A 27,460-nucleotide genomic window follows, 5' to 3' on the forward strand; every position below is an offset into this window, starting at 1 on the left:
GGCCTTAATTCTATTTAAATGCGATGCACATCGGATTTCCATAGAAATCGGCGAGCGGGCCGACAGATAACGATTATTGTTGAATCCGAATTGCTCGGTGAACGATGATAACCGCGTGTTCCTCGCTATCTTCGGCAGACTCCGCTGTTTGCTGTACCGAATGGGATACACTCGGAGCCGTGTCAGCACATTCCGGCTCGCTATACAACAGTTTTCGTTTTCTTCATCTTTTTTCTTCTGTCTTTTTTTTGGAGCCTGTCCTCCGCGAAAATTGGCCCACCGTTCCCGAATACGGGGTCATGAATATTCTTATATCGTCCGGTAATAAGACGCGGCCGAATACGAAATCAACTCGGCACAATGGCGGCCTGCACATGCACACGTGCTGCAACGACGACGCGACGCCGGCTGCGACACGCGTTAATTACGTTAATTCGCAACTGAAATCACTGGAATGTGTTTGGCGACACGTTCTTTTCGGGTCGCGCTGCTATCGTGGAAAATCGGCACCGAAATTCACCCCCAGATTTATTGGCCGTGGTTATAAATAACTCGTGGGCGACTCGGCGTTCGCAAGTATAATCGGAGCTTAACGCGGCGGCTGCTGAATCGGTAATTCGCCGAATAAAATGGACTCGGAGGGTGCCGCCGGTGGAATTTTTCTGAAAGAGATTTATTTAGCGCTGCTAATTGGCAGACGCCATTAGCACGCTCCCAAGCGAGATCTACAAAAGGCATTTCTTAAATTTTCGTTATAGGCTCGGACAAAAAAGTTAAGAAACGAGGGTTTTCAATTATTTCTCTTCGCTCCAAGTAATAGCAAAATTAAGGAAAAGCTTATAGCCATCGTCTAGTAGACCAGTCCCTCTATCATCTAAAAACAAATTCAAGCTATTTAATTCAGTTCTAAAATATTTATTGCGTTTTAAAAGGTGTACGAACACTTTTGCGAGCCTCCGTGTACTCGTTTTCGTCGCGAATGTATCGAAAACGCAGTCTGTATCGACTGCGATTCGAACGTTTCTCATGAGATTGTTGCTTCGTGAATTAATTCGAAAACGAAACGACGGATATGCAACCAGCGCGGGGCGGGGTTAACGAGGGGCGACCCGACAGTTCCGCGAGGCGCGAAATTCGAAATTACGAGGCCAGAAATTCCATTATCGCCGGGACGGGGCGAGGTTAAATAATTCGGTGTTCGGCCGCCGGTGACAAAATCCATACGTAGATTCGATGACGCAAGCGTGACACTCTCGCTTCATGACTTATGGAACTGTAACCCGGTTTTGGCGGCCGATAAATTAGCGGAGCAACGAGAATCAAATTATCCGGAGTCGGTTTCGGCTCCGCGACGCATAACCGATTGGATCCACCGTGGGATCTTCGCGTTCGGCAAGGTATCCAGAATGTTCCTAATGGAAAGATCATTCGGAAAGAACGAGAACACGTGGCGACCGGTGCGGTCCCCTCCCTAATTGGATCGCGATTTACCAACCGGCTGAAATAATATCCACCGACGCGACCGTATCGCCGACCGCGGCGCGGCTTAATTAATTTAAATACGCCGGCGAACGACGAACAGCAGACCACCTCGTCCGAGTTTCAGCACCGGAATTCTCACCTTAACGAATCGGCGTGCTAGATCACACCGAAATGACCCGCCAAATAAATTACTTACCTGTGAAAGCTTCGACGATCGAGCTAAACTTGCCGCGTCTCGTTCGATAAATATGGAGTCGATTGTGCCCGAAAACGAGCCAAAGGCACGGCAATTTGTCGCCCCACAGTAACCGGCTCCATTACCCCGAACACTGTGGATCTTGGTCGCCGAAGTCGGTTAATGTTGTTGGCATAAATTCGCGAAAATTATTAATATATACTCGTAGGGCCATTTTGAATTGCAGAGGTGCATTTAGCAACTTGGAATCGTATCTATCCGTATTGCATTTACGATGTATTTTATATTGTAAAAAATGTTTTCGATTCGCGTCTCCTTTTTAACGCGGCGGATTTCCGCGGGGTGTCCAATTTGTAAACAATGCGCACGTTATTCGATTTGCATCCTCTACCGGACCGTGAATCGGCACCTGGAAAACGACGAACGATTTTTTGTTTGTGTCGCATAATAGTTTCCCCGAATCATGCGAGCACGATTCCAAATAATTGATAGGAGAAAGCCAAGTCTTGATAAAACGTGTAACGGGACACTTATAAATTCCTCGGAGGGCATAAATAATTATGAAACGACCAGTTTCCCCGCGGTCGATTTCTCGACCTTTTGTCCTCTTTCGCAATCGCGCGGCCTCTTCGTCGAGGGTCGTTCGGCCACCCAGCCGAATTCCCGTGTCCCGGCGAATTACGGATTCCAGGTATCGGGTTCGTTAATTTTTCATACGGACCAGAAGCAAAGAGACCGTATGTTTAATTAGAGCCCCGATATTTTATTCGGAGAGGGATATTTTCGATGCGCCGCGGACCGGCAGAACGATGTTTAATTAATTCCTTTTTTTCCCTCTTTTTTGGACGATAAAAAAGGGTGCCGGGGAGGGTGAAGGAGGAGGGGGGATGGTCGTTGGACAGAAAAAAGACGGAAAAGCTCGAACAGCTCGAGTTTTCGACGGGGCAAATCTATTTCAACGCTTTCAGTGTTATAATAAAAGATACAAAGTTACCTTTTGTACGATGCTTCCGGTTCAACCGTTCGGTTCACGTGCACGCACACGTCCCCATCTCTTCGACGATACTCTCTCTCTCTTTCTCTCTTCTTTTTCTCTCTCGTTCTCTCGTTCTTTCAATCTTCCTTTCTCTCGCACTCTTCCTCTCAGCACAGACGTTTCCGCGAGCCGATCGCTCTCATTCGTATGCGCAGTCCGAGAAACGTAGTCCTCGAAGATTACAGTCTCGAAGTTACGTGAACGTTGCGCAACTCTCGCTTTAAAATCGATTCGAACCGGCCGAGATCCGATGGCAAGTGTCGCCGAGACAATGCTGGACGCATTAGGTCGCCGACAAGACGCGACATAATAAATTCCGCGCGATTTTATCCGCCCCCTGTTCTCGATCGAACGAGCCGAGCCGTTAACTTCGTCGAAGAAGCACACCGTTCCTCGTTCAAAAATTCAGTTCTCGGTGTTCGAATCCTTTAAGCCCCTCCGGCTCCGGGTCGCTCGCGACCCGCGACGTCTCCGACAGCGACGCGAACGAATTACCTTTGAATTGACTTGGAACGACGAATTACCATGTTTCTGTTCGAACGCAGACGAATCGCGGAACCCTTTGATCGCGATTCGAATCTTCGGGTCCCGCAAGTGTTCTCACGGCGATCGATTCCGTCCAATTGACGTCGAGGATTTCGTACCAAAGAATTGACTCGTGTCAACGAACACAGATTCTCGATCGGATCGATGATCCTGCTCTCGCGCGTTCGCGTCCGATTTTCGTCGCGAACGATTTTAATTAGAATTTTCTGATGACGCGTTCTAGTCCGCTGGTGCTCGCAGAATACTTCGCAGGCCGCGAACAAAATCGTTTGAAGCTAGAGATGTTCGATCCCGATACGATTCGTGGCGAAATCGATGCTCTCGGTCGAAAAACCGATTTCTTGAATCGATTTTCTAATCACGGATTTTTCTGACAATCGGTTCTTTTACTCGAGTATCGAGTATCGTAGAAACGATGTTCTTTTTATTGTTGTCTCTGTTATTTATTTATTTATTTATCATCGACAGAAAGACCACAACCAAAAATTCGAGAAATTCGCCGATATTTACGAAAATTTGCTGCGCGCAAATTCCGTTGCGATACTTTCATATTTCTTAGTTTGGTTTTGCATCGAAGGTACAAGTGTCTGCAGTCATCGTATCTGCGTCATTGCGTCATTGCCAAAACAGTCGAATCACAGTCAAAATTTGCTCTCCAATGTACCGCGAAATGTTCCAAATGTTCCAAAAAGATATAAATATATATAAATAAATGTTTCAAAAATTGTACAGCTTGTTCATGCAGTCGCGCAATATAATTTATCACTGAATTGCTATCACTTCAATTACAAGTTTGTCACAAAAGCTGTAAAGTTGTTCTTCGAATTAAATTAAAGATTCTTCTTAAATTAAAGATAACAATTTTGGATCGACCGGTTGGAAAATCGATCGATCCTTTTCGTCCACAATATATATATATATATGTATATTTAGGAGCATCGATTCTCGCGATTCTCGCATCTCTGCCCGCAAGCGAAGCGAACGATCCACGCTTCGATCGATAAGGGTGGCACAGGACGCGTACGTGCGTCATCGGACGCGAACGCGCTGGAGCGAGCCGGGTCCCCTCGCGATACAAGCCCGACCCGTTTCAGAATCGAACGGGGAATCTTTCTGCAGCGGCGTTTCCGTTCACGGACGCACGGGGGATGAGGGGCTCTCGTTAAAATCCTTTTAATTCAGTTCGCGACGGCGGCGACGGCAACTCGATTTACAAATATGTATCGCGAACAATGGCGGCGGTCCCTCCTCGAGTGCTCGCAGGAGAACGATGTTCTCGGCTATATGTATGCAGTTCGACGGCTGTGTTCTCGGCTAGAAACTAAATATCCTGGCCGCCTTAGTCGACGAAATTGAAGTGTCGCGAGATCGAACAGGTCGAGTGTAAATCCTGATATTGGTCGGGGGCCGGGGGTTTCCCGAAGTTCGCGTTTAAAGCGAGACTCGTTTATTGTCTACCGCCGTTTCGTGGAAGAAGAAGTGGTGTGTGTATGTGTGTGTATGTGTGTGTCGGGTTCACACGTCCCGTGGCCGGCCTAGTTTCCAAAAATCTCCCGTCGTTCCTCCCCCGTGTCGACGCCGCTCGACGTCCTCGTCGACGCCTCCCACGCCTTCCGGTCTATTGTTCCGAATTATTTCGCTCCGCCTTTTTATCCCGTCGGAGACGTTCCGCGATAAGAGATGGTGTCGAACGGAATACATACATGTACATACATCGTCGCGATAGACGTGGCAGTTTCGATAGGGTCAGATTTTTCTCCTCCCTCTTTGCGAAATTAAGACCCGTATGGCGTCGCGGTACGCGCCGGTTACCGTGGAACGATCGATAAATCGTTTTTATGTCTATCGAATGAAACGTGTTAGAATTCTTCGTTCTTTTATTTCATTTATTTTTGAGTCAAGAAAGAAAACCTTGATACAATCTTATTCGACAAATGTCAACTTAATTAGGGTAACCCGAGGGTAACTCTTTACATACGACGTACATACACATATGCACGACGTATTAAATTCTTTTATTCGGAAATAAACTCGATAAAAGAATGACAAAAATTTAACGCGTCTAATTCGTTACAATGCCATGTTAACCATGCCCGAGAACAAAGCGCGAAGAGTACAGGGGTGAAAGAAATCGTTGAGGATCGTTGAGGTTGATGATGGAACTAAAGTTTGGATATATTTGTTGATTCGAGGTTTCAATTTTCCCGCAACGTTGTTATGTAAAAATTGTGTTGGAAAGCCAACGAGTTATGATTATATTATGCAATTTGTTCTTGGGGGATCATCGGTCTTCGCGTGCTTGTTTGAAGCGCAACGACGTTCGAAAGATCGCTAAGGAAGATGGACGTTGAGCGGCGCGACGAGTATACTCGTCGTCGGCCCGTTTAACAGGTTAAATAAGCTACGGTAATAGCGTCTCGAGGAGACGCGCGAGGTATCTCGCGCGATAATACAATACGCCTACGACACGTGCGCGCGCGTTATATACTCATCTCGCGGAATGTAAATACTCTCTCTCTCTCTTTCTCTCTCTCTCTCTCTCGTTCTCTTTCTCTCTCGTTTTCTCTCGTTATCTCTTACGCTCTCGCACTCTCGCTGCTCCGTTCCCGTACGTGGGAAGAATGGACAATGAACGTCGATCACTCGGAACAAGCTAATTAGATTTGCGCGAGCGAATAACCGGCGTTGTTCCCCGACAGAAACAATTCCTGGCACGAGTCCGGCGGGGGTTGCGTCCTCGGGCCACGCCGGAAAACCTCGAATACGCTCCTCGTCATTAGCCGTAATCGAATCGAGTCCTCTGATACTGTCGCTCTAATCTTGTCAATTAGCCCGGGGCGCGACCGGTCAATGAACGCGGGGCAGAATCGTTTCCGGCGCGATCTCGACGATCTCGTCGAACGTCTTTCCCGGATCCACGGAATTGGATTTCACCGACGAGCGAGACGATCCGCGTTCTTTTGTTCCGGCCGCGGGAACTTTTCGGCGTCGGCAAGTTTTTCGGGACGGGCGAAACCAAGTTGAATTTATTTCGATCGTCCTTCGAACGATGGCGGAGAAGAGACTGCTTCCTTCCCCTTCGACGGTGATTTTAATCCGCGATTAAACCGGTCTTTTTAATCGGTCTGAAAATCGACGGTTTTCGAACGCGCACGACGCGAAACGCGAGCGCAAATTGCGAGAAATCCTTCGCCGTCTCGCGAGCTCTCGGGGGTGCCTTCGAATTTATTTGAACGCGAACTGCGTCCTCGAGCGAATAAAGAATTACCGTTCCCTTTATAAATTTTAATGAGCTCGGATACAAACTGTAGAATCCTTTTACCGTTCCGCGGACCCGAAACTTCGGGGAAACGACGGGAAACGACGCATTTGTTAACTGCGAGCTCCCGGCGACCGCCGTTTCAGCTGCGATCGTCGCAACCGGATGCCGGCTCCTTCGCGTTCCCGGGGCTCCCGATATCCTCGGGATCGGTGCAACGATTCGCGAAACAGCGCGACGACTTTCCGAACTCGGAAACCGTTTCGTTTCTAACTGTCGCCGATAAATCGTCGCGCGCCGAGTCTCTGCGACGAGTCGTCGGTGTTCCGGGACCGTTCTCAAAACGCGGTCTCGTGCCGACAATACCTATACACCGTGTAGGTTCTGAGTCGCGCGTGTCTCTGTGTACATGTATCTCTCTCTCTCTTTGTGTCTGTATGTGTGTGTACGTGTTCATATATAATTCACGAAGTAAACGTTAACAGTAACAATAACGACAACAGTGATCGCGATACGAGTGATCCCGACGTACCGGTATACATATAATGAGCGAACGAAAACGCCGGCGACGACCATGAACAGGGTCAGAGGGCATCGTCGTCGCTGTCGCCGCCGTTACAGACAATAGGCAACGCAGGCTTTCATCCTCCGATACAACATACAAAGTTCACCACCGATTACACACACCTGTCGGCGACGGTCTACCACCGTGGACGCCGCAGTCAAACACGATTTCTAAGCGTATCTAGGTTTTTTTTCTCTCCGCGCGTACTATTTATAGTCTTTTGTCACGCTCCCCGGCGATGCTCCGTCCCGCTGATCTCTGTTAACCGAACGCCGGAGGTACGGCGGGCTTGGCGAGTGTTTTTGCTTCTTCGGGAATGGCAAACGGAAACTTCGCTGCCGCTTGATCGGCTTTCGATACTTCAGCGAAAGGATCGACAGCGGCTGCGCGATTAGTTTCGTTGGAATTTGACGTGTTGTTGAGGCTAATTTGCGTTGGGAAGGAGCGAGTAAGATGGCATTCTCGAACGGAAGAGGGAAGGACATAGTTACATGTTTTTTTGGAAAACGATCTGCTGTGGTCGGCGATCGAACGCGAATACGGTGAATTTTTCCCGATCGACGCTTAGATTGTGCACAAAAATGGGCAATTTGGAAAGAGGAGATACGAGGGCGTCCCGAAATTATGATACTTCCGGGAAATGAGGGATTCCTGGGGTTATCTCGAGTAACTTTTTCCTCAGCGAAAACGCGATCAGCGGCTTCGTTCGCGAGTTATTAACGAAAAACACTGACCAATCCGAGAGCGAGTGCGGCCGACGCTCCGTCCCTGTGGCCAATGCCGCGTCGCGCAGCTGATAGGGGCGGGCCGCCGAATTGAACGCTCCGCCCTAGATCAGACAGTTTGCAAATCAATTGAGATCGCTGCTCTTCCGAACGAATTTTATGCAAATCGATCCCTCAATCTTTTGGCCTGATTAAAATTACGCGAAATATAATTCCGATTTCAAAGAAATTATCGGTGCCACACTACGTAATACCAAAATTAAAAAAATATTATGTTTCAAACGCGGTAGAGCGAACCAGTTATTTTAACATTTAAGAAAGAATTCGAATCATTTAGTCCGGCTTTAAGAGAGTTATTGCGTTTTAACCCTTTCACAGGCCCTGGAAACTAAGCTTCCCACCCCCTTTTAGCGCGTACACGGACACTGGGCTCAATTATTCGCACCGTTGAAATGTACTGACACCTTGAAAATTCGTATTGTGCCCATGAAAGGGTCAAAAGGTGTTCGTATACTTCTTCGCAATAGTTGTGCGAACAGGAGCCGAAATTAGGCGATCCTCTTCCGGAGTTCGACCCCCGCGAAAAAGAAGAGCCCGCTGTACCTCCAGCGCCGGCAGTAAATAACCTAAGCTTACCCAGATCCGTGGAGGATTCACGAGGCATCGGACATCACGCGAGGAGCTTTGTCGCGATTCTTTGTAACCGCTCCCTTATCGGGCCGGGCCGTCCATTCTCCTCGGCCCTGCTGCTCCCGATTCGCGCTACGTTTCTCTGACGAACATGGCCAGACAGCGGCGCGCGGGGGTCGGTCTCGGGGGGTAGGGGAGAGCTGTCCTTCCCCTTTTTATTAGCACACATTCGCACTATTCACTACCGCGACCCTTCCGGCCGGTCTTATCGGCTGGCCGGTTGCCAGAGGGTGCAACCGGAGGCCAGGGTTCTCTGAAAATCTGAATTACGACGGGCCGCCTCTGCCTACCCCCTTCTCTCCCCCTCGCTCTATCTCTTTCTCTGTTTCCCTCTTTCGCGCGCGCTCCCTCTCTCTCTCTCTCTCTCTCTCGTTCTCTTGCTCTCTTGCTCTCTACAGCTCGGCCACTTGCTCGTTAGTAGTTTTGCCCGATGTGTTCGACGTCAAGCTGATCTCCGTCACGCCGACCGACGTCTGCACCGCCGCCGTCAGGGCGCTCTGCAACGGCATGCTCTCGCTGGTCAGCTCGCAGCCCGTGTCTGAAAACAAACCGAGGTCCGAGGTAACGCAGACGATCATTCTCGATGACACGTTGTTGCCAGATATTTTCGTGGCCCCGCGATTAACACGCGGATTTTCCGCGCCCAGAAACCCGGCCAGCGCGGATTTAACCTACGAGCGGTGACGCGCGTCCAATTGACTCCCAACACCAGTGTGCCGATATACGTCGGATTCACTGCTAACCCTTGCGGTGATGCACGTCGGATTATATCTCGGTACGTTAGACGGTGAATCGACCCCGACGATTGTTGATAACATCGTTTTACGTTGTTGATGCTCTGTCGAAAGGAAAACTTCAAAAATAGCATCGCGTTTGTGCGTTTCTATTTTCTATTTAGAAATATTTTGAAGCTTCCTATTTAGAGAAATATATAACATAGTTTAATATATATTAAAATATATAAGATTTATGTTATATACGTATTAAAACATATATAATATATATTGTATATATTATTTATTTATATATTATATTATTTTATTATTTTTATATGTTATTATAGTATATTATATATAATATATATTAAATATACAATTTAAAAATTTACTGTACGGTGTTTTGTTAAGTCTTCGTTCAAATATCGCTAGAAAACTGTAAAAGTTGCTTCGAGGCGTCGCTGAAGAGGCAGTTTCTTTAGATCGGGTAAAGAACGAGTGAATTTAACCTTAATATTGGCAAATATTGGCAATATTTCTTTAAACATTTTTATACGTGCAACCTTGAAATTAAACAGAACGCGTTTGCAACTTATGGAAATCTCTTACACGAATACGAAAGGATTACAGCAATTTCTCCCGGAATTGCCAAATTCCCGGTTGCTGTGAATTTCCCTGTGCTACTCCTGCGCCTATGCAATTTATTGCTACAAGAACGAGCGAATTTAGCCTTAACTTTTATTGGCAATATTTCTTTACACATTTTTATACGTGCAACCTTGAAATTAAACAGAACGCGTTTGCAACTTTTGGAAATCTCTTACACGAATACAAAATAATAGAATGGAATAGAATAGATAATAGATAGATAAACGAATAAGAATAGATAAACAAATAGAATATATAATAATCTCTTACACGATTACAGCAATTTCTCCCAGAATTGCCAAATTCCCGGTTGCTGTGAATTTCCCTGTGCTACTCCTGCGCTTATGCAATTTATTGCTACGTCGATGCCAGGAATCGACGGAAAACGATACAATATGGTCTGTTTCTCTAAGAAATTACTGTAGTTTCCGTTGTTACGACGTTATAAACGCCAGCGTCGGATACACGACAGGAAATCTCGCCTTTAGGAGGACCGATCGGGACGAAAACGAAACGAGGTGGTCCACGCATAATAAATGACTGCCGCAGGATATATGCGGCACCGTCTCGGAGGGGTGCGCGGAATCTGAAAATCTAAAATAGAAACGATATCGATTCGGACGCGGACCGAGTTCGGGATAGAATTTGTTCTGCTCGTGCAGATCGGGACTTGCGGGACGGTCGAAAGGTGAGGAATTAGGGTAACGACGGGAAAATTGGCGGAACGTTTCCCAGCGATTGGCGGAGCCCACGGGAAACGATTATTCCGCGATAGGCGCGACGGAAGAGCGGAACGCCGGCATTCGGAAAGGCGGCTTAAAGTTTCCCGTGCGGCACGATTGCAGCGCGCGGAAATGAAAATTCCCACTGTTAGTTCGGAACTTGACTCGAACTTCGGAAGAGCAAACACGGTTACCGAGCATCGACGTAGCGCAAAACTGTACAACTTCTCGGACGATCGTCGAAAGTTTTCGCCGTTTTAATTGTAACCGATACACCCTCGCCCCCACCCACCCCCGCGATCCTCGAGGAACAGAGAAAAAACGCTCCGTGATAAACGCGATTTGCGGGGAAAATTCCTTTGTTTTTAGCAGTCTACGTTCGACGATTCGCGCGACCCGATTCGAAATCGAGAAATTCGAAAATTATTATCGGATGGGGGAACGAATTTCGCGCGTTTATGGCAACGAAGCGTCCGATCGAGGTACGAAACAGCGAAAACATTAAGAGACATTGAAAACGCTGCTGCTGCTGCTGCTCGATTTTTTAGCTCGTTAAAATGATTGAAAAAAACGAGATCGACGCAGCTTCCGCAATTAGCGCGGACGCGATTTTTCTTTCGTAGAAAAATCTACGCTCTGGTAATTACTTCCCGAGCACAACCCTTGTACAAATTATTCCGTCGGAGGCGATCCCAATTTGCCGAGCTTATTAAATTCATTCATCGGAATAAATAGTCTCATTATGATCGCGGGAGTAAGATCGAATAATCGCTGGGCCGAAATTATAAAAAATCTCTCGATGGGAAATTTCACGGGCGAGATTAACCCTCAAGGATTTTCGCGGGATAGACGTTCGGGTAAATAAATAAAATATGTAATGAATATTATATTATATTATATTTTATTCTGTTCGACGATGTATTTAACTGTTTATTTGGATAGCGGTTAATTTTCTTTTGGTTATAAATAAAAAGGTTACGCTAAATTAGTGACAAACTATGATGACATCTCATTTCTTAATTTTTAAAAATCGCTTTCAGAATAAACGGTCCATAATTAGTCTTTCATAGTCCAAAAAACAATCGTTTCTAATAATATAAACCCCGCGCAGACATCTGCGATTCTCGAATCGAGTAGAAAACTACCCCGCGGAGCCACTTGCGCGAGCCTGAACCCCGATAGGCCTCGAGACTTGAAACAAAACACGCGTCGAATATTTGTCTCCGGAAGCAGCTTTTCCCAAATTATCATCGCGCATCGCGTCGATACGCTCCCCAATGGTCGCGATAAACCGCGAGCCGCGTAAGAGTAATTCTCCGAGGAATCTGGCACAAGTAGCAGTCAATCTGTCTAGGAGAGCTAATCCATTTCGCGTCGATAAAACGACGGCTCGTAAATTTTTTTGCCAGCGCGAGCGCGCCGCGTGTACAATGGCCGAGGCTAAACAACAAGGGAACAAGTGTTTCTCGCGTTCCCGGCCGCAAATAGGAATTAATCTATCCAGAAGCTAACCCATTTCTACCCCATAAAAACGTCAATTGGCGCGGCACAATGGCGCGGGCCGGACAATGCGCGGACAAACATCGAAATAGGAGACACGGAATAATACGTGACCGGCGGACAAAGTGTTCGAGCATTTATTGAAAATAAATCAGTGTGTGCCTGGAGGCGTAGGAGGCAGGGGCGGGAGGAGAGGGGCGAGTCGGAGGTATAAACGCCGCGAGAATACCATACCATGGTCCCGATGCCTGCGGGATCATTGGGAAATAAAAGTTTCCCAGGTTCGAGAGCCCCGTCAATAATGCTACAGCCCATAATTCCTCCAATTTCCCCGCCCTCCCTCCCCCCCGCCGTTCGGCCACCCAGCAGCACACCCTCCCCCCGTCCGCGCTCTGTATCTTCAACCGGCGCTCGCGAGGAATTCGCGGAAATATGCAACACAGATAACTTCACAGAGGACGCTCCCAATATGCGGATGCCAGATATTACGTGATATGAAATTTTCAGGGGACTTAACAGGGGACGGTTTAAAAACGCTCCGGCCCCGATCGATCGCGCCGCGACGCCCCGTCGTCTAGCCGGGCGAATCGCGATCCCGCCAGGACACTCTCAAGGATAACGGACTCTGCCCGAGAGAACGTTTATTCTCCTCGAAAACATCTTCTCCTCGCTTCTCTTATACAGCGGCGGTGCCGGTCGTTTAAGGTTTCGCAAAGACGAACCACTTATTCGCCGCGACGCGATGCTTTTCGAAGCTTGTCCTTCGAATCGGTGTCGCCGGGAAAACGGACAAAAATCTGCAGGCTCGAATCGTCGATTTACAATGGCCCACGAAAGTGTTCGCACACTTTTCAACTCTTCGAGACACGATGGGATTAAAAATGTCCCATATTTTTAACGCACGGCGGTAACGCGTGTCGGGACATATTCAGACCCGAAACATTGCAGTAGCTGCAGGAGGACAGAGCCTAATCGAACGGAGCGAACGAACGTTTGCCGGACAGACAATCCCTACAAAGGAGTCGAATTGTTACGTACCTGCGCGCGGAGAGGGATCGACGGACTTTCGAAATTTCACGGACGATTGGGCGAGGAAGAAGGCGCGCGCTCTCCCCGTTTTAACGCGAAGCCACCCTCGAGAAAGAGAGAGAGAGGGCTGAATATTTTCCGGCGATAATACTTAATGCGAATTCGATTGTTGGCAGACGCATCAGCCCCCGTCCGATTTCCGTATGGAAATCGACCGTCGTCGCCCTCTCCCCGGTTACCAATGTCTATTGTAATTACGGGGCTAGTTACACAGCCGGCTGGCGTGCAATCACCGGGGATTACGGCCCCGGGAACGATAATGCCCGGAATTGTTCTTGCCTGCGACGAATTATTAAGTTAATTCTTGGCCTGCTCCTCTCCGGCACGATCTATCGAGCACCCTCCACTGACGTTTATCGGCACCCGCGTTCCTCGGCGACGAACGCGAAAAGTCTTCGCGTGGACGCGCGTCGCGCGCGAGAACCTGGGAACTTGATTTTAGCACTAAATTCACGGAACTCATCAAAATGGCTAATTTTTTCACTTGCGATTATTCGTATCGTGAAGATACATTTTTATGAGTTATTTGTCCGATTTATATATATTGCTCGCGGCAAATGTTGCAATAACGCTTGCTCAAAATGAGAATAAATGTCTTATTTTATAAAATGATATAAAACAGCTGCTTTCGGTGCTCCGTAAATTTAATGTGAAATCCCGCGTTCCTCGGCGACAGAGGCGAAAAGTTTTCGCGTGGACGCGCGTCGCGGGAACCCGGGAACTTGATTTTCGGTATCGTTTAGCAATAAATTCACAGAACTCGTCAAAATGGCGGGTCACTAATTTTTTCACTTGCGATTATTCGTGAAAATACATTTTTATGAGTTATTTATTCGATTTATATATGCTGCTCGCGGCAAATGTTGCAATAACGCTTGCTCAAAATCAGAATAAATGTCTTATTTTATAAACTGATATAAAACAGCTGCTATCGCGGTGTGCTCCGTAACTTTAATGTTAACCGATTGCGCTGCAAAGTATGCGAAACGAGTCGAGTCGCGGTACGAGATTAAGTTAATAACACCTGCGTCTGCGGTTTTCAGAATGAAACGAATCAAATAAACGCATAATTGGCTGTACGGTATAGCAATTAAAACGGAAACTCAAATTCGTCGTCTCGCGTTTCAACGACCGCCACTGTAATTCGCCGGTGTCGTTGATCGCGACCGGCTCCTAATTAATATCGATTACCTCCTGACTCTAGATCGATATTAGGCAGTAATCGCGGCTTTCGGATCGCGCAGAAATCGATTTAACAAGATTTTTGGGCCTCTCGAGTCATCGGTCGTGGAATCGTATCGAACAGAAATTAGATAAAAATGTATTTCTCTTCTTTCAACGACGTTGATACAGTGAAAGTGACGCTGCGGTACTCCAAAATAAAGTAACGTCTCCCCAATCGACGCTCAGATTGTCCACAAAAATGGACAATTTTGAAAGAGGAGATACGATTGTTCGAGCCCTGTGGCTCTTTCGTTATGGTTATCGATTATCAACAACCATAAAAACGAGCTGCAAGGGGCACGAATAATCGTTAGAGATAGAATCTTGGCTCGTCCTCGGTTAAATTGGTCCGAGGACCGGGACTGGACCGATTTAGCACCCCGTGACAAACACCCTCTGATCCCGACGTCGGTCTCCAAGGAAGCCGGCGGCTTGCTCTTGACCAGATTGACTCGGAGACGCTGCGGGAGGAGCGCGGAGACTGATTTATACAACTTTCGAAAACTGTGGCGCTCGATGAAGCGCCGCGCGCGCGTTCAAGCGGCCGGAAAGTTTTGTTTTCCCGTTGTTCCGCCGCTAATGACGTACAAATCGGCCGACCCCGGTGTGCCGCGCCGCGCCGCATCGGTCCGGCCACAAAAGAAAGGGCAACGCGGGGGCGGACGGGCGCGGAAAAGTGGGACCGCGAGATACAAGGCGTTGGCAGCGAGCCGAGTTCACCGGGCGTGTTTCGCTGCCGGGTAATTTGCGATCGAGTCAGCGTATTCCCGGCATTATTAGGCTCGATCGTGACGAGCTGATTCGAGCCCGCATTCGACGAGCCCTCGGGGCACCTAGGATAATCCACTATCGCGCGGCGACACCCGAAAATACAGTAGCGCGACAAAAGATTAAGACGAGGCGAACGAAAGAAAGGAATTCGTGAAATCCGCTGCGATTGAACATCTCTTCTGTGGTACGACGTATCGCGTCTCGCGCATATTCCGAGGCCTAATTCTTCGATCTCCGGTACACCGAAATTCTCCCTAATTTTTCTTTCAGTCTGTTGACGAAAACGGAGAATTTGTGAGGTGGAGATGCGATTATTCGAGCCTCCACGATCGAGAAACAGCGATCTTCGTCGCGAATTTCTCTTATTCTCGTATGTTATTCAGCTCGTATTCTTTAGACGCTCGTTCGGGGTTGCGGTGTTTTTTTTAATCTAATTCCATATTTAACCGCGTCGCGACGAAAGTAGACGGACGAATGAAACGCGGAACGATGAAGATAAAAGTACAGCAGTGCCTCCCTAGTCGACGCTCGGATATTGTGCACAAAAGTGGACAATTCGGGAAGGGGAGACACGATTGTTCGAGCCTCGCAACTCGTTTTTACAGTTACCGATTTTCGACAGTTATAAAAACGAGCCGCAAGACTCGAACAATCGTATCTCCTCTCCCCAAATTGTCCATTTTAGTGGACAATCCGAGCGTCAATTAGGGAGACATTACTGTAGATCGAACAACCTTAACGGTAGCGTAATAATTGGGAGCTATTTCAAGGCGGCGGGGACAAAAGCGCGCGGAGGGATCCCGAATTCTCGTGCCCAACCCCGTCGCTTGTTATTTGTTTAGCCGTCCCGTTGCCCCCTCGTTCCCCGATGTCATTAAAATGCGCCCGTTCCCCGCGAGACAAAAGCTCGAGGCTCGGGCACTCGATACTAATAGCCTTCATTTCTTATTCTCCCGTTCGTTATTTCTCCCCCGAAACTGATCGGAGCCTCCGACGAAACAATGTCGTCTCGTCCTGTCTCCGGACTCGTTTGAAGCCGGCTCGATTCCGCGGGTCTCGAGACGCGCTGCCACTGGCTTTCGGCTCTTGCCGAGCGGCAAAGCCGCGCGGCATGGCCAAGCCGGTGGCGCCTTTACCGGAGCTGGAAACGATATACAGGGTGTCCCAAACGACTTCAGGCACCCGTAATATCTGGTTGAATAATTTTGGGAGCACAAGGAGCTAATTTACGCACCCTTGGGAGCGCGAGGAGCCTGAATTCGCGACGATCGTCGTCGGCTACTCACACTTGGTAATGGATGAGGTGCCCGCGCTGCTGCCCGGCTTCTTGAACTTGTCACCCATGGTCACCTTCCGCCGGATATTCTTGTCCGGCTGGAACAGGATGATGTAGACCTTCGGGGAGTACAAACAGACCAAGGTCACCGAGGCGCTCAGACTGATCGCCACGCAGAGGGTGGTGATCTGCGTCTCGTGGGCGTTCCCGGTGCCGAAGTAGATCGGCACGAACGCCAGCCAGATGATGCACGTGGTGTACATGGTGAACCCGATGAACTTGCTCTCGTTGAAGTTCTCCGGGATCTTGCGCGTTTTCACCGCGTAGATCGTCGAGACCACGATCAGCAGGGCGTTGTACAGCTGCGAGAACAGGAAGCTCATGTCCTGGATGTTGCACTTGAGTATCACCTGTCTGCGCGTCGGGTACGAGTACCTGGTGCCCGGCGGCTGGACGATCATCCAGACCAACGTCAACACCAACTGCAACAGTTTCGAACGGACCGGTCCAGATATCGTGTCTGAATCAGCCTGAATACGCGGTTCAATCTAGAACTGCGATGGCGAACCTTTTTGAGAAGTGGGTCGAATTTTGAGTTCATTATTTTCTCTTTTTTTTTAGTACTAGCTCGTGGGTCGCCGAGTCAGTGGTGTCGTTTGGAAAGGGGGAGGGGAGAGTGGTTGAAAACTACTTTTCTTGGTATTCGCTTTTAAAATGCTCTACAAAGTTTATTTATTTATTTGTTCCTTTTTGTTTTGCAACTTTTACCTTTGCGAGTGAAGAGCAAAGAGTAAAGGTCGATGGCAAAAAATTGATATAAATGGGGTGATGGCATGAATCACTGCACCAGGTGACACCACGACCTGTCAGCCCTGCGCTGAGTATTTGAATGAACAATTATGTATAGATAGATTCATATTACAGATTAATGTTACAGATGATATAATTAGATTAATATTATATGATTAGATTAATGTTATAGACGAACATTAGATATTTTATTTTTTTAATATTTTGGTTGCCTGTTCCCTCTGTTCTGATATAAAAAATAAATTTATAAAGATCAACGCGTGGGTCAGTGTGTGACCCGCGGGTCATAGGTTCGCCATCGCTGATCCAGACCCTCCTATCGATTCTCAATGGTTGGTTGCCTGAACCGGCCGCGCCCAGTCGTTCCTTCAGGGACTTCTCTCGAGCAAATTCTCCCTAATTAACGCTCACCCCGTGCCTTGACAATCGATTAAAATTGAAACAGCTAGAATAACCTTGCGACCCGTTTTCATAGTTACCAATCGTCAATCTCCTCTTCCCAAATTATCCATTATCGTTTCCAAGCCGAGCAGCGTCGATCAGGAAGAATTTACTAATCACTTTGCACTTTGATTCTGAACACCCCCCGCCGACCCAGAACCCCTCCCTTAACCTTTAGACCCCGGCGAACCGAGCCGGTCGCGTCTTCGGCTCACCTGCAAAGCGATCAGCGCCGCGGCGATGCACACCTGGGAGGTGGGACTGATGTACCTGGGCCTGACCGCGGACCTCGAGGCGGAGTCGAAGATCCTCGCGATCCTATTGGTCTTGGTGAGCAACGCCCCGTAGACGGCGCTGAAGCTGACGCCCACCCCGAACCTTTGTAGGATACAGGTGACCGTGGTAGGGGTCACCAGCAACAGGAACGTGTTCAGATAGCAGACGAGGACTCCGGCCAGCATGATGATGGTCAGCTCGCGGCCGGACGCCTTCACGAGGGGCGTGTCGCGGTGATGGAACAGAACGCAGGCGACCGCCAAGGTCATCGTGATACCTAAGCTCGAGATCACCGCGGGAACGATCGCGAACGCGCTGTTCCACCTGATGTGGTTGATCGGCAGCTCGTAGCAGCCCCTCTTGTCGTCGTGGGGCCACTTCCCCGGGCCGCAATCCTTGCAGGTGTGCTCGTCGTAGACGTACTCGTACTCCTCGCACTGGTCGCACACCCAGCAACAAGTGTCACCCTGTTGCTTCTTTATCATACCTGGCTCGCAGGGCAACGAGCACGCGGATATCGGTATGTCTTTCGTGCCCCTGGCCCACACCAGCTCCTCCGTGCTCATGTTCAGCGAGTTGAACCATTTGCCCACCACCTGACAACATTCCCAAGGTCATCGCGTCGACCCACAACCCGACGCACCGCGTCGGAAAGCTCTCGCGAGTCCCGAATATTCTGAGAGTTGGCAGCCAACGGGCGGAGCGTATCGACGATAAGCGGAGCAACCGAGCTGTGCGTGGGCGGTACTGACGAAGAACGATTGGTGCGAATGAGCGATAGGTGGGGTTTTTGAACGATGGGCGGGGCTGAGCGAAGAACGTGCTAGGCGAATAAATAAGGGGCGAAGCGAGCAGGCAAGACGGAACAATTAAATCGACGGAGCAAGTGGGCGGGGTTAAATGAATAGTGGGCGGGACGTGCGAGCGGTGGGTGGGGCGAGAAAACAAAGGGCGTGTAGAAAAGCGATGGGCGGTGTTTGTGGGCAACCGTTTCCCGAGAAAACCAGCCACACAGCCCGGAAAATCCATCTTCGACGGTGCGGTGGGCACTAATGTCGCGGAAAGAGTGTTCGAGGTGTTTCGAGTCTCGCCGTATCGGTCTCCGAAAAAATGCATCGATGCACCGGCGTCGTCGAGCCGGCGCGTCTAGCCGTGATTTTCGCGGCGGGCTATCGATCGAAATGGTAATTCTAGTCCAATTCCGATCCGTTAGCTATCGAGAGAGAGAGAGAGAGAGAGAGAGAGAGAGAGAGAGAGGGAGAGAGAGAGAGAGAGAGAGGACTCGTTGAAACTCGCTACAAAACTGTGACTTCAGGTGGCACTCGATGTCAGCGACACGTTCCACACGCCGCGCGTCCCCGCCGGGGATTGTTTTTCGATGCGAGCGCTTTTCGAGGCTGGAGAGGCTTCTCGTCGAGGGCGAGAAAATCGGATCGTTCGCTCGATTTCGAGGGCACTTCTAATTTGTCAATTTTCTTTTTGCTTTTTTATTCGCACGGAGGCGCCGCGCGCGCGTCGCCCGATCAGAGAAATTCGAAACGCTCACCGCGGATCGGCAGCCGACGAGAACGTTCGCGGATGTCGTTCGAATCGCGCGATCCGTTTTCCATCGACCGATTAGCGTTCCATTAATCGCCGAGTGTATCTAAGCTTCGAACGAAGCTTGTTTTCTGATAGCGCGCCGATTGAAACGCGAGCGAGGCAACGGGCGGAGAGGAAAAAGGAACGACCCGTCGCTATCCGCGGATGAGGGATGGCGCGGGGTTGGGCCGGCGGTCCTTTCCTCTCCACGTTTCCCAGCCTTTTTATTTTATTAACGGCCGGGCGCAGCGGGCGCAATAAAACCGGCGCTTTTTGACGATTTAAAGTTACCTGTTCCGGCAAGTGAAACGTCGTATATCATCCGGCAAGTTGCGCTCCAGGGTGTTGTGGGTGGCCGCTGCGACGAAGGTCACGTTGCAATTTATGTCCGCGCCGCGCGCCGGGGCTACTTTATCGTTGGGAAACGCGAGCGCCGCCGCGCCCCTGCGCCGCCCATTGATTTACGATTTTTATCGAAAAACAATCGTTAACCGGGTCCCCGGCCGGCCGTTTCGCCGTGAAACGCAATCCCGAAACGGCCCCGCGCGGTCTCCCCAGTTCGAAAATCTCGTGCCGGCGACGATCCAAAGGGCCGGCCGCAAATTGAATCGGACCGCGCCCCGGCGTTCGACGGCGTTTCCACGTTGGAAATAAAGTATCAAGCGTTTCTTTGAGCCGGCCACGGCCGCGGGGACGCACGATTACCAGGGACAAAGGGAAAAGGATTTTCAGTAGCACGCGGCGCGGAAAATTAACCGCGCGGATCCATCGGATCGGGAGAGACGCGGGAGGCAACACCCGGTCGCCGCTCGGAACGGAACGTTAAACAAATTAAAGCGATTCAAATTAAAGCACGGCGGAAGGTGTGCTTAATCGAATCCCGTCGACCGTCGTGCCCGCGTTGCGCCGGGCGCTTCGATTCTGCGGAATTCCGACGCGGCTGCACGGAAGAAACGGTGAACCGCGCGAACGGGGACACGGTAATGTCTCTCGAATTGACGCACAGGTTGTCCACGAAAATGGACGATTTGGGAAGAGGAGATACGATTGTTCGAGCCTTGCGATGATCGTTTTTATAGTTACGAATTATTAATAACCATAAAAACGAGCTACAAGACACGAATAATCGTATCTCCTCTTCCCAAATTGTCCAATTTCTGTGGACAATCTGAGCGTCAATTAGAGAGACATTACTGTACTCGATATCACAGTTTAGATCGTAATTATTATTAATATATTATTATATTATTATTATTATTATTAATATATTATTATTATTATTATTATTATTATATTATTAATATATTAATATATAATTATTATTAATTATTATTATATAATGTGCCAAAAACCGCGCGGCGATCGACCGTTCCATTTCGCCGAGTCAACGCGACCGGGACGCTCCTCCCAATATTCTCCCGATTTATATCTATTTTTAGAGTACGTGAAACAATTAATAAGACGATCTTAGCGTCAGTTAGTGAGACATTACTATAAGTCGCGCGCGACCGAGACGACACTGTCGCAGATAACAGCGAGCAGGATGTTTGATACGAGATATCGAGGCACGGATGTTCCAGGATGACGCACACGTGTCTCTCGTTTTTGCATCGAGATTCGACCGGAGGGACGGAAAAATAATTTGTATTTTCGGAACGACCGAATGATCGGCGCCGCGCGCCCCCCGATCTCCCGGGGGTAATTATCTCTGGCCCGTCGAAACTCGTCATGAACCCAATAATGGAAACTTCGCAGCCGATATTATTCCGAGCCGCGCGGCCGTTAAAACTGCTGAAAAAGCGGTCTCTCTTTCTCTCTCTCTCTCTCTCTCCCGGTGGCGAAAGTTTTCTCGCGGCCCGCCGTGAAAAGAGACCGGCCGCGACGCGACCGCCGGCCCTTCTAATTAACCGGCGGAGAGAAAGCCCCGAAAGTAAGTACTTTCACTTGCCCGATAGTGGTATCCGTTGGACCCGTTGTGGTCCGATTTCCGGAAGTTGAGGATCTCGTAACGCGGCAGCCCGTCCCCGTGCTCGTCGAACTTCACCTCGCTGCCGGCGCGATCTGAAAAATCAATTTACACCTCTCTTGTTTCCTCGTTCGCCTCGTTAGCAACGCCTTGGACTATCGATCGTCCGTCCAGCCCGTTCGTTACGAATTCGACAATAATGTTTGCTGCATGCGACGACGCGAAACGGGACAAGCTATCGCGACGATATTCAACTTTGTGGGAGGAGCCGGGGACCGGGGGCGTGGCCCAGGGAGATCCAGCAATGAGAATTGGCGCAAGAGATCGACGTTGATCGATCCTGTCGTCCTTGCTGCACGGAACTTTGTATTTAAGAAACGAACATTGCGGACGGAGTTACGGAAATTCGATGGGAGGAGCTGAGGATACTTGGTGGGAGGAGTCGACGGAACTTGATTGGGAGGGTCTGACTTTCTTTAAATCAGTGGACCGAGGTAGAAGAAACTGTACGGGTTCGTGGAAAGGATTTGAACTTCTTGAGGGGAGTCTGATTCGTTTCTTCGAACCAGTAGCTATCGAGGGGCGGGGTTGGAAGAGCCTTCTGGGCGGAGCCAACCGTTCACGTTTATAGATTTAACCCTTTGCAGTCGAGTGGTGACTTTAAGGTGCGATTAAAAGTTGTTCTATCGCGTTTCAAAATAAATAATTTTATATATACAGAGGGTATTCCATAATTATGTTAACAGAAGGCAATGGAGGGTACCTCGGGTCATTTGAAACAACCTTTTCCTTTACAAAAATGTTCTCCGAGGCATCGTTCTCGAGTTATCGACGAAAAACACTGACCAACGAGAGGCGAGATTAGCTGGCGCAAGTGGGCCGAGCGAACGAGCGACGGACGCCCAGTTTCGCCGATTGGCTCGGTAGCCTGGCTCTAGGCGAGCTCGCCTCCCATTGGTTAGTGGACTTTCGTCAATAACTCGTAAACCATGCCTCGGAGAAAATTTTTGTAAAGGAAAAAGCTGCTTCAAATGACCTCAGGAATCATCCCTTTCCGACTGTTAACATAATTACAGAACACCCTGTATATATATATATATATATATATATATTATTAGAATGCGTTAAATTATACAAAATGGAAATACTGTACGTCAGAAGAAACTATTTTAGACTCCGCGTTAAATGTCAAGGTTAATGCAAAAGGGGTTAAGGTTCAGGGTGTTGTAGACTTTTCAATGCATTTTCCTACCCAAACGAAAGTACCGGCGACCTGATAACGATACACCCGTTTAATTGTCATTGTTCCCGATTGTTTGAAACCGACGATCCGCAGTGTCCTTGCCCATTCGAACATCCGGCCGGTCTTTATTGTAATAATGTTTCGCGCCGCTTTGGAATCCGGCGTTCTCGACGGTCGCGCCACGGTCGCATTCAATTACGGTGTTCGGGCGGCGCATTGTTCGCCGCGGCGAGCCTTTAAAAAAGCGTTTCGTTAAATTTACACGGCGGATTTATGCGCGCAGCCGGGCTTTCGTTTGCTTATCGCTCGGCCGGCCGGCTCGATTTTAATATATCCGCGTAGAGGCGAGGCCGAGCGCGATCCCCGACAATATAGCTTTTAATTATCGCTCTTCCGGCCTGCGTAATTGACACGCGATTGTGTCCCCGGAGAGGGGGGGGGGTCGGGTTTCGCGGCCGACCGGTACCCGGTTCGCGAAACAATTCGACCGGCTGCGAAAATTATAAGCCCGATTTGTTTTTAATACGATACGGCGCACGGACCCGCGCAATATCCACGGATCAACGGGATCCACGAAACCGTTCCCCGATCACTCTCGATTTACCCGGCCCGGAGAACTCGCCCCCGTTTTTTCTCGCTTATTCTTTCTCGCCCGGGGAGATCGCCGGCCTCTGTACTTTATTCATTTTGTTTTCGGGCTTTTTCGTCGGCTTTTTGTTTCCCGTCCGTCGCAGTTTCCAGCTCGACGTCGAGCGATACGGCTCGCCGCTTTTTTTCCTTTTCCCCCTCTTCCGTTTTTATTTTTATTTCGCAGGCTTATCTGCCGTGATTTACTTGGACGGCAATGTCGAAAGGACGTTTATCGCGTTAGCCGATACGATCCGGGCGTTCCTTTCGAGCGTTCCGACCGGTGACGGTGTAGCAGCGACCGTTTCTTTTTTCGTTTTTTTTTCCTCTCTTTTTTTTGTCGCTGCGAAAGATCGCGCGACGATACCGTAAATCCACGGGAGGAGACAGAAACGTGTCGAATAGGAATCGTAAAAATTTCATCGTCGTTCGACGCGCGTCGACGCGCAGAGCGATTTTTCATCGAGTCGACGACGGAGCTCGAACGGAATTCGAACGGCCGGCTCGCGAGGTGCGACGTAATGGCGCGATCGCGGACCATTCAGTGCAAATTAATATTTTTATCGATCCATCCGCCACGGCGGGGTATAAATAGAATCTGATTAGCCCAATTACTTTTGTTGCACGGGGAGGAAGAAAAAAAAAGTAGGGGTCGCGACGAACCGCGCTGAACTTCTTGCTGCATTGTGCTCCGCGTCGGTCCCGTCGGTTCGCGCGAACGCGCAAATGCCGCGGTCTAATAATACCGATCCGGAGCGACTTAACCCGTTGTAAACGTCGATCCGACGCGTATTCGCATTCACCCGCTTTGCGATCGAATTAATTCGCAAGTGCCGCCGACGAGAACTGGAAACCGCTTTCTCGTGTTACTTTTTCTTTAACCAGTTAACTGTGTTCGACGAGTATAGTCGCTGCGGAGAAGCGACAGTATTTTGTGGGTCACGACGAGTATACTCGTCATGGGGTCGCGGCAGTAGTTTGTGGGTCACGACGAGTATACTCGTCACGGAGACACGACACTATTTTCTGTCACGACGAGTATACTCGTCGCGGAGAAGCGGCAGTATTTTGTGAGTCACGACGAGTATACTCGTCATGGAGACACGACACTATTTTCTGTCACGAGTATACTCGCCATGGAGTAGCGGCAGTGTTTTCTGTCGCGACGAGTATACTCGCCATGGAGTAGCGGCAGTGTTTTCTGTCGCGACGAGTATACTCGTCACGAAGAAGCGGCAGTGTTTTATGTCAAGATTATTTCGCGTTATTTTCGTTGATTATGAATATTAAGCGAATAAGCAAATATTAGTACTAAAATCGTCGATTTTACAAAATAAAATTTCGCTCGACGAGTATACTCGTCGTCGCTCGATCCTCGCGACACATATACAGGTGCGCGGTCTTAAAAGGAAGCGCCACAGCCAACTGGTTAAATCGATCGAAACTGTTGCGTGACATTTTAGAATCGTCGAAAGGAGCGTTCGCGAATTTTTTTCGCGTCGTTCGAAGGCTCGGAGACCGGCGAGGACGCGGAATATGTGAACTATTCGCAGGATCGAAAAATCGGATGAAAAATCGCGGCCGTATCGCGACAGCTGTTTCGAACCGATAGCCGCGAATTAGAGCGCGAGACGACGATGAAATGTCGCGGATCCCGGCGCCGTTTCGCCGTCGATTTCGAAATTACTAGATTAGAGAAAGTTCGCAAAGCGCGGCTCGGCCTTTCGCGTTCGTCCAGTTTGCTCCGGCGCGCAATTATACACGGTAGTTTCCGCGATAACGCCGCCGCGGGGCAATCAATGACACACGACGACTATTACCTTCCTTCATTGCCAACGGAAATGCGTCGGTAATAACCCCGGGGGCCTATCTGATCGTGTCAGCGTCGGTCGGCCGCGGGAATATAGCATGAATTTTTCCGTGCGCGTAACTTTGTGTTTCCGATCGCGATCTAGAGATCCCAGAGGAAAGGGACAACCTCGAGTCGAGATTAAAAAGAAAAACTCCGCGCCGACTTCGAGTGCTAAGAACATGTTCGCTGTGTCGGTTCGCGATTATTATACAAATCTGGCCAGATGCGCGTGCGTACAGTTGCGGTCGCGAAAATGACGAATTTTTATTGCAATGGTAAAAATATCGTTATAATATATATAAGTATATTATATACTAATATATATAGTATATATATTATAATATATCGTTATATATATAAATATTTAGTTCGTTTCATTTTGAAATCTGGAGATGCATCGTCTTAACGCTTCGATTGCTATGCCAACGACCAGAAAATCTTCGTAAAATTGTCCTAATCTGTTTACCCAAATTAAAACTGAAAAGTTAAATCGTATAACATATGATATATAATATAAATATAATATAAAATAATAGTCTCGATATTCTTACGTTTTACGGAATCTAATATAATTAGAAAGACTGAACAAGTTAGCGTAAGCGACGGTCAAAGTGCCATAATTTCAAAGCGAATTTCAATACTGAAACTACAATCGTGCTTTTTCGGATACGCGAGAGACGTCGTTTCGGATCAGATTCGCGCAATCGCGGCGAATTTTACCGATATCTATTCTTTTCGTCTCGATATTTTTCCCCTCGCTACGCTACGGAGGACAAATTTCGTTCACGCGAGGGAGGACGCAATTAGCGGGCGGCGTATTTAATTAGCGTATTGTATCGCTAAAAAACGAGCCTCGGCAAAGTTTAGCAGTCGCCTCCCATTTTTGTCGTCCGGTTGAAATGTTTCACGAGCCTTTTTCCGCGAAGTCTAATTGGTCCTTAAAAATTCGGGACAGCGATACGTAGCCCGGATTTCGTGCAAAAGCGTACGCGAAAAGCGCGGCGCACAGTTGCATTGACATAAATTGTCGCAGCTTAACGCATGGCGGAACTTTTTCTTGGCCGCCCGAGTTCATTAAAACGAGCATCCCGTAATTATCAATAGCGTCCGGTTTTTGTTAATTAGTTCGACGACGGTCTCGCGGCAACGCCTACGCGTTTATATTTCATTTTTTATCCTTTCTTCCGTCCTTACATCCCCTATTTTTATTCCCTTTTATTCGTCCAGATTCTCTCTCCCGAGGGTTGCTATTGTTGTTCCTCGGTCTCTGATCTTGCAACAACTTCATTTTCGTATCTTGCAACAGCTCGTTCACCTCTCGTCCCTATTCCCCCCTTCTTCCCCCAGTTCGACATTTTTCAAGGAATTTTCAGGATTTATTCGACGCGATCTTGCAACCACAGCGCGCACAATTTATTTCGAATTCTCTGAAATTCATTGAAACAAAAATTTCCTCGACCACCGTAACTAAACGAATGGCCCTGTTATTGTTCAATCCATCGTGTTCACCCGCGATAATCGAAATTCGCATAATCGAAAGCCGACGAAAGTGTGCGCCGGTCATTGTGCATCCGCGAGAAAAATCGTTACTGCGAAGGGGTTAAATTCTGCCTTCTGTTCTCCGGATGCCGATCGTTCTCCCTTTATTTACATTTTCCAGCGCTATCCCGGTTGTGTTCGGCGGTCCGAGGTCGATCCGAAGCGGTCGTAATAGTTTATTTATTGGGCGGCGAGCACAAGGGTGGGTGCCATCCCCCATAGAAAAAGCCCGTCCGTCGTCGACCGTTTATTTACGCCGGCGACGAATCGCGCGCAAGAAATCAAAGTCGCCGATCGATCCCCTAAATCCGGCGGCCCGGTCCCGGCCCGACCGTGTCGTCCGACGGCGGCCCGCCCCTCGCGCCACCCCCTCGAGCCGCGCGTCCAAGAAAAACGATTCCCGATCGTTTTTTACGATCGCGTAGCGCGCGCCGTAATCTCCTCCTGATCCGCGGCGGGCTCGTAAAAGCCTCGCGGCCGAGATCGATCTAAACCGGGAGCGAAGTCACCGAAACCGGGCCATTATTTCCTGGTCATTTCGTGGAAACGGCCGCCCGACGGCCGAACGAACGCCGAACGGTATCGCCGAACAGGATCGATAACGGATACCCGGCCCCCGACGTCGATGTCGATTCGATTCGTTTCTTTTCGCTTCGATTTCGAGATACGCCGGTCGAAAC

General features: G+C 49.0%; 1 protein-coding gene across 1 annotated transcript in view; it reads right to left on the reverse strand.

Annotated features, from left to right (window-relative positions):
* Positions 1-2,606: 2,606 nt before the first annotated feature.
* Positions 2,607-27,460, reverse strand: part of mGluR (metabotropic Glutamate Receptor) — a 62,066-nt gene continuing 37,212 nt past the window's right edge. Inside the window, exons 4-7 of the mRNA XM_033486652.2 lie at positions 21,502-21,614; positions 17,912-18,568; positions 16,456-16,927; positions 2,607-9,037 (exon numbers count right to left, since the gene is read on the reverse strand). Of these exons, the coding sequence (XP_033342543.1) occupies positions 8,892-9,037; positions 16,456-16,927; positions 17,912-18,568; positions 21,502-21,614 (1,388 nt within the window). The 3' untranslated portion in view covers positions 2,607-8,891. The remainder of the gene's footprint in view (positions 9,038-16,455; positions 16,928-17,911; positions 18,569-21,501; positions 21,615-27,460) is intronic.

The sequence above is a fragment of the Megalopta genalis genome, chromosome 2 (assembly GCF_051020955.1).
Source record: "Megalopta genalis isolate 19385.01 chromosome 2, iyMegGena1_principal, whole genome shotgun sequence".
Lineage (NCBI taxonomy): Eukaryota > Metazoa > Arthropoda > Insecta > Hymenoptera > Halictidae > Megalopta > Megalopta genalis.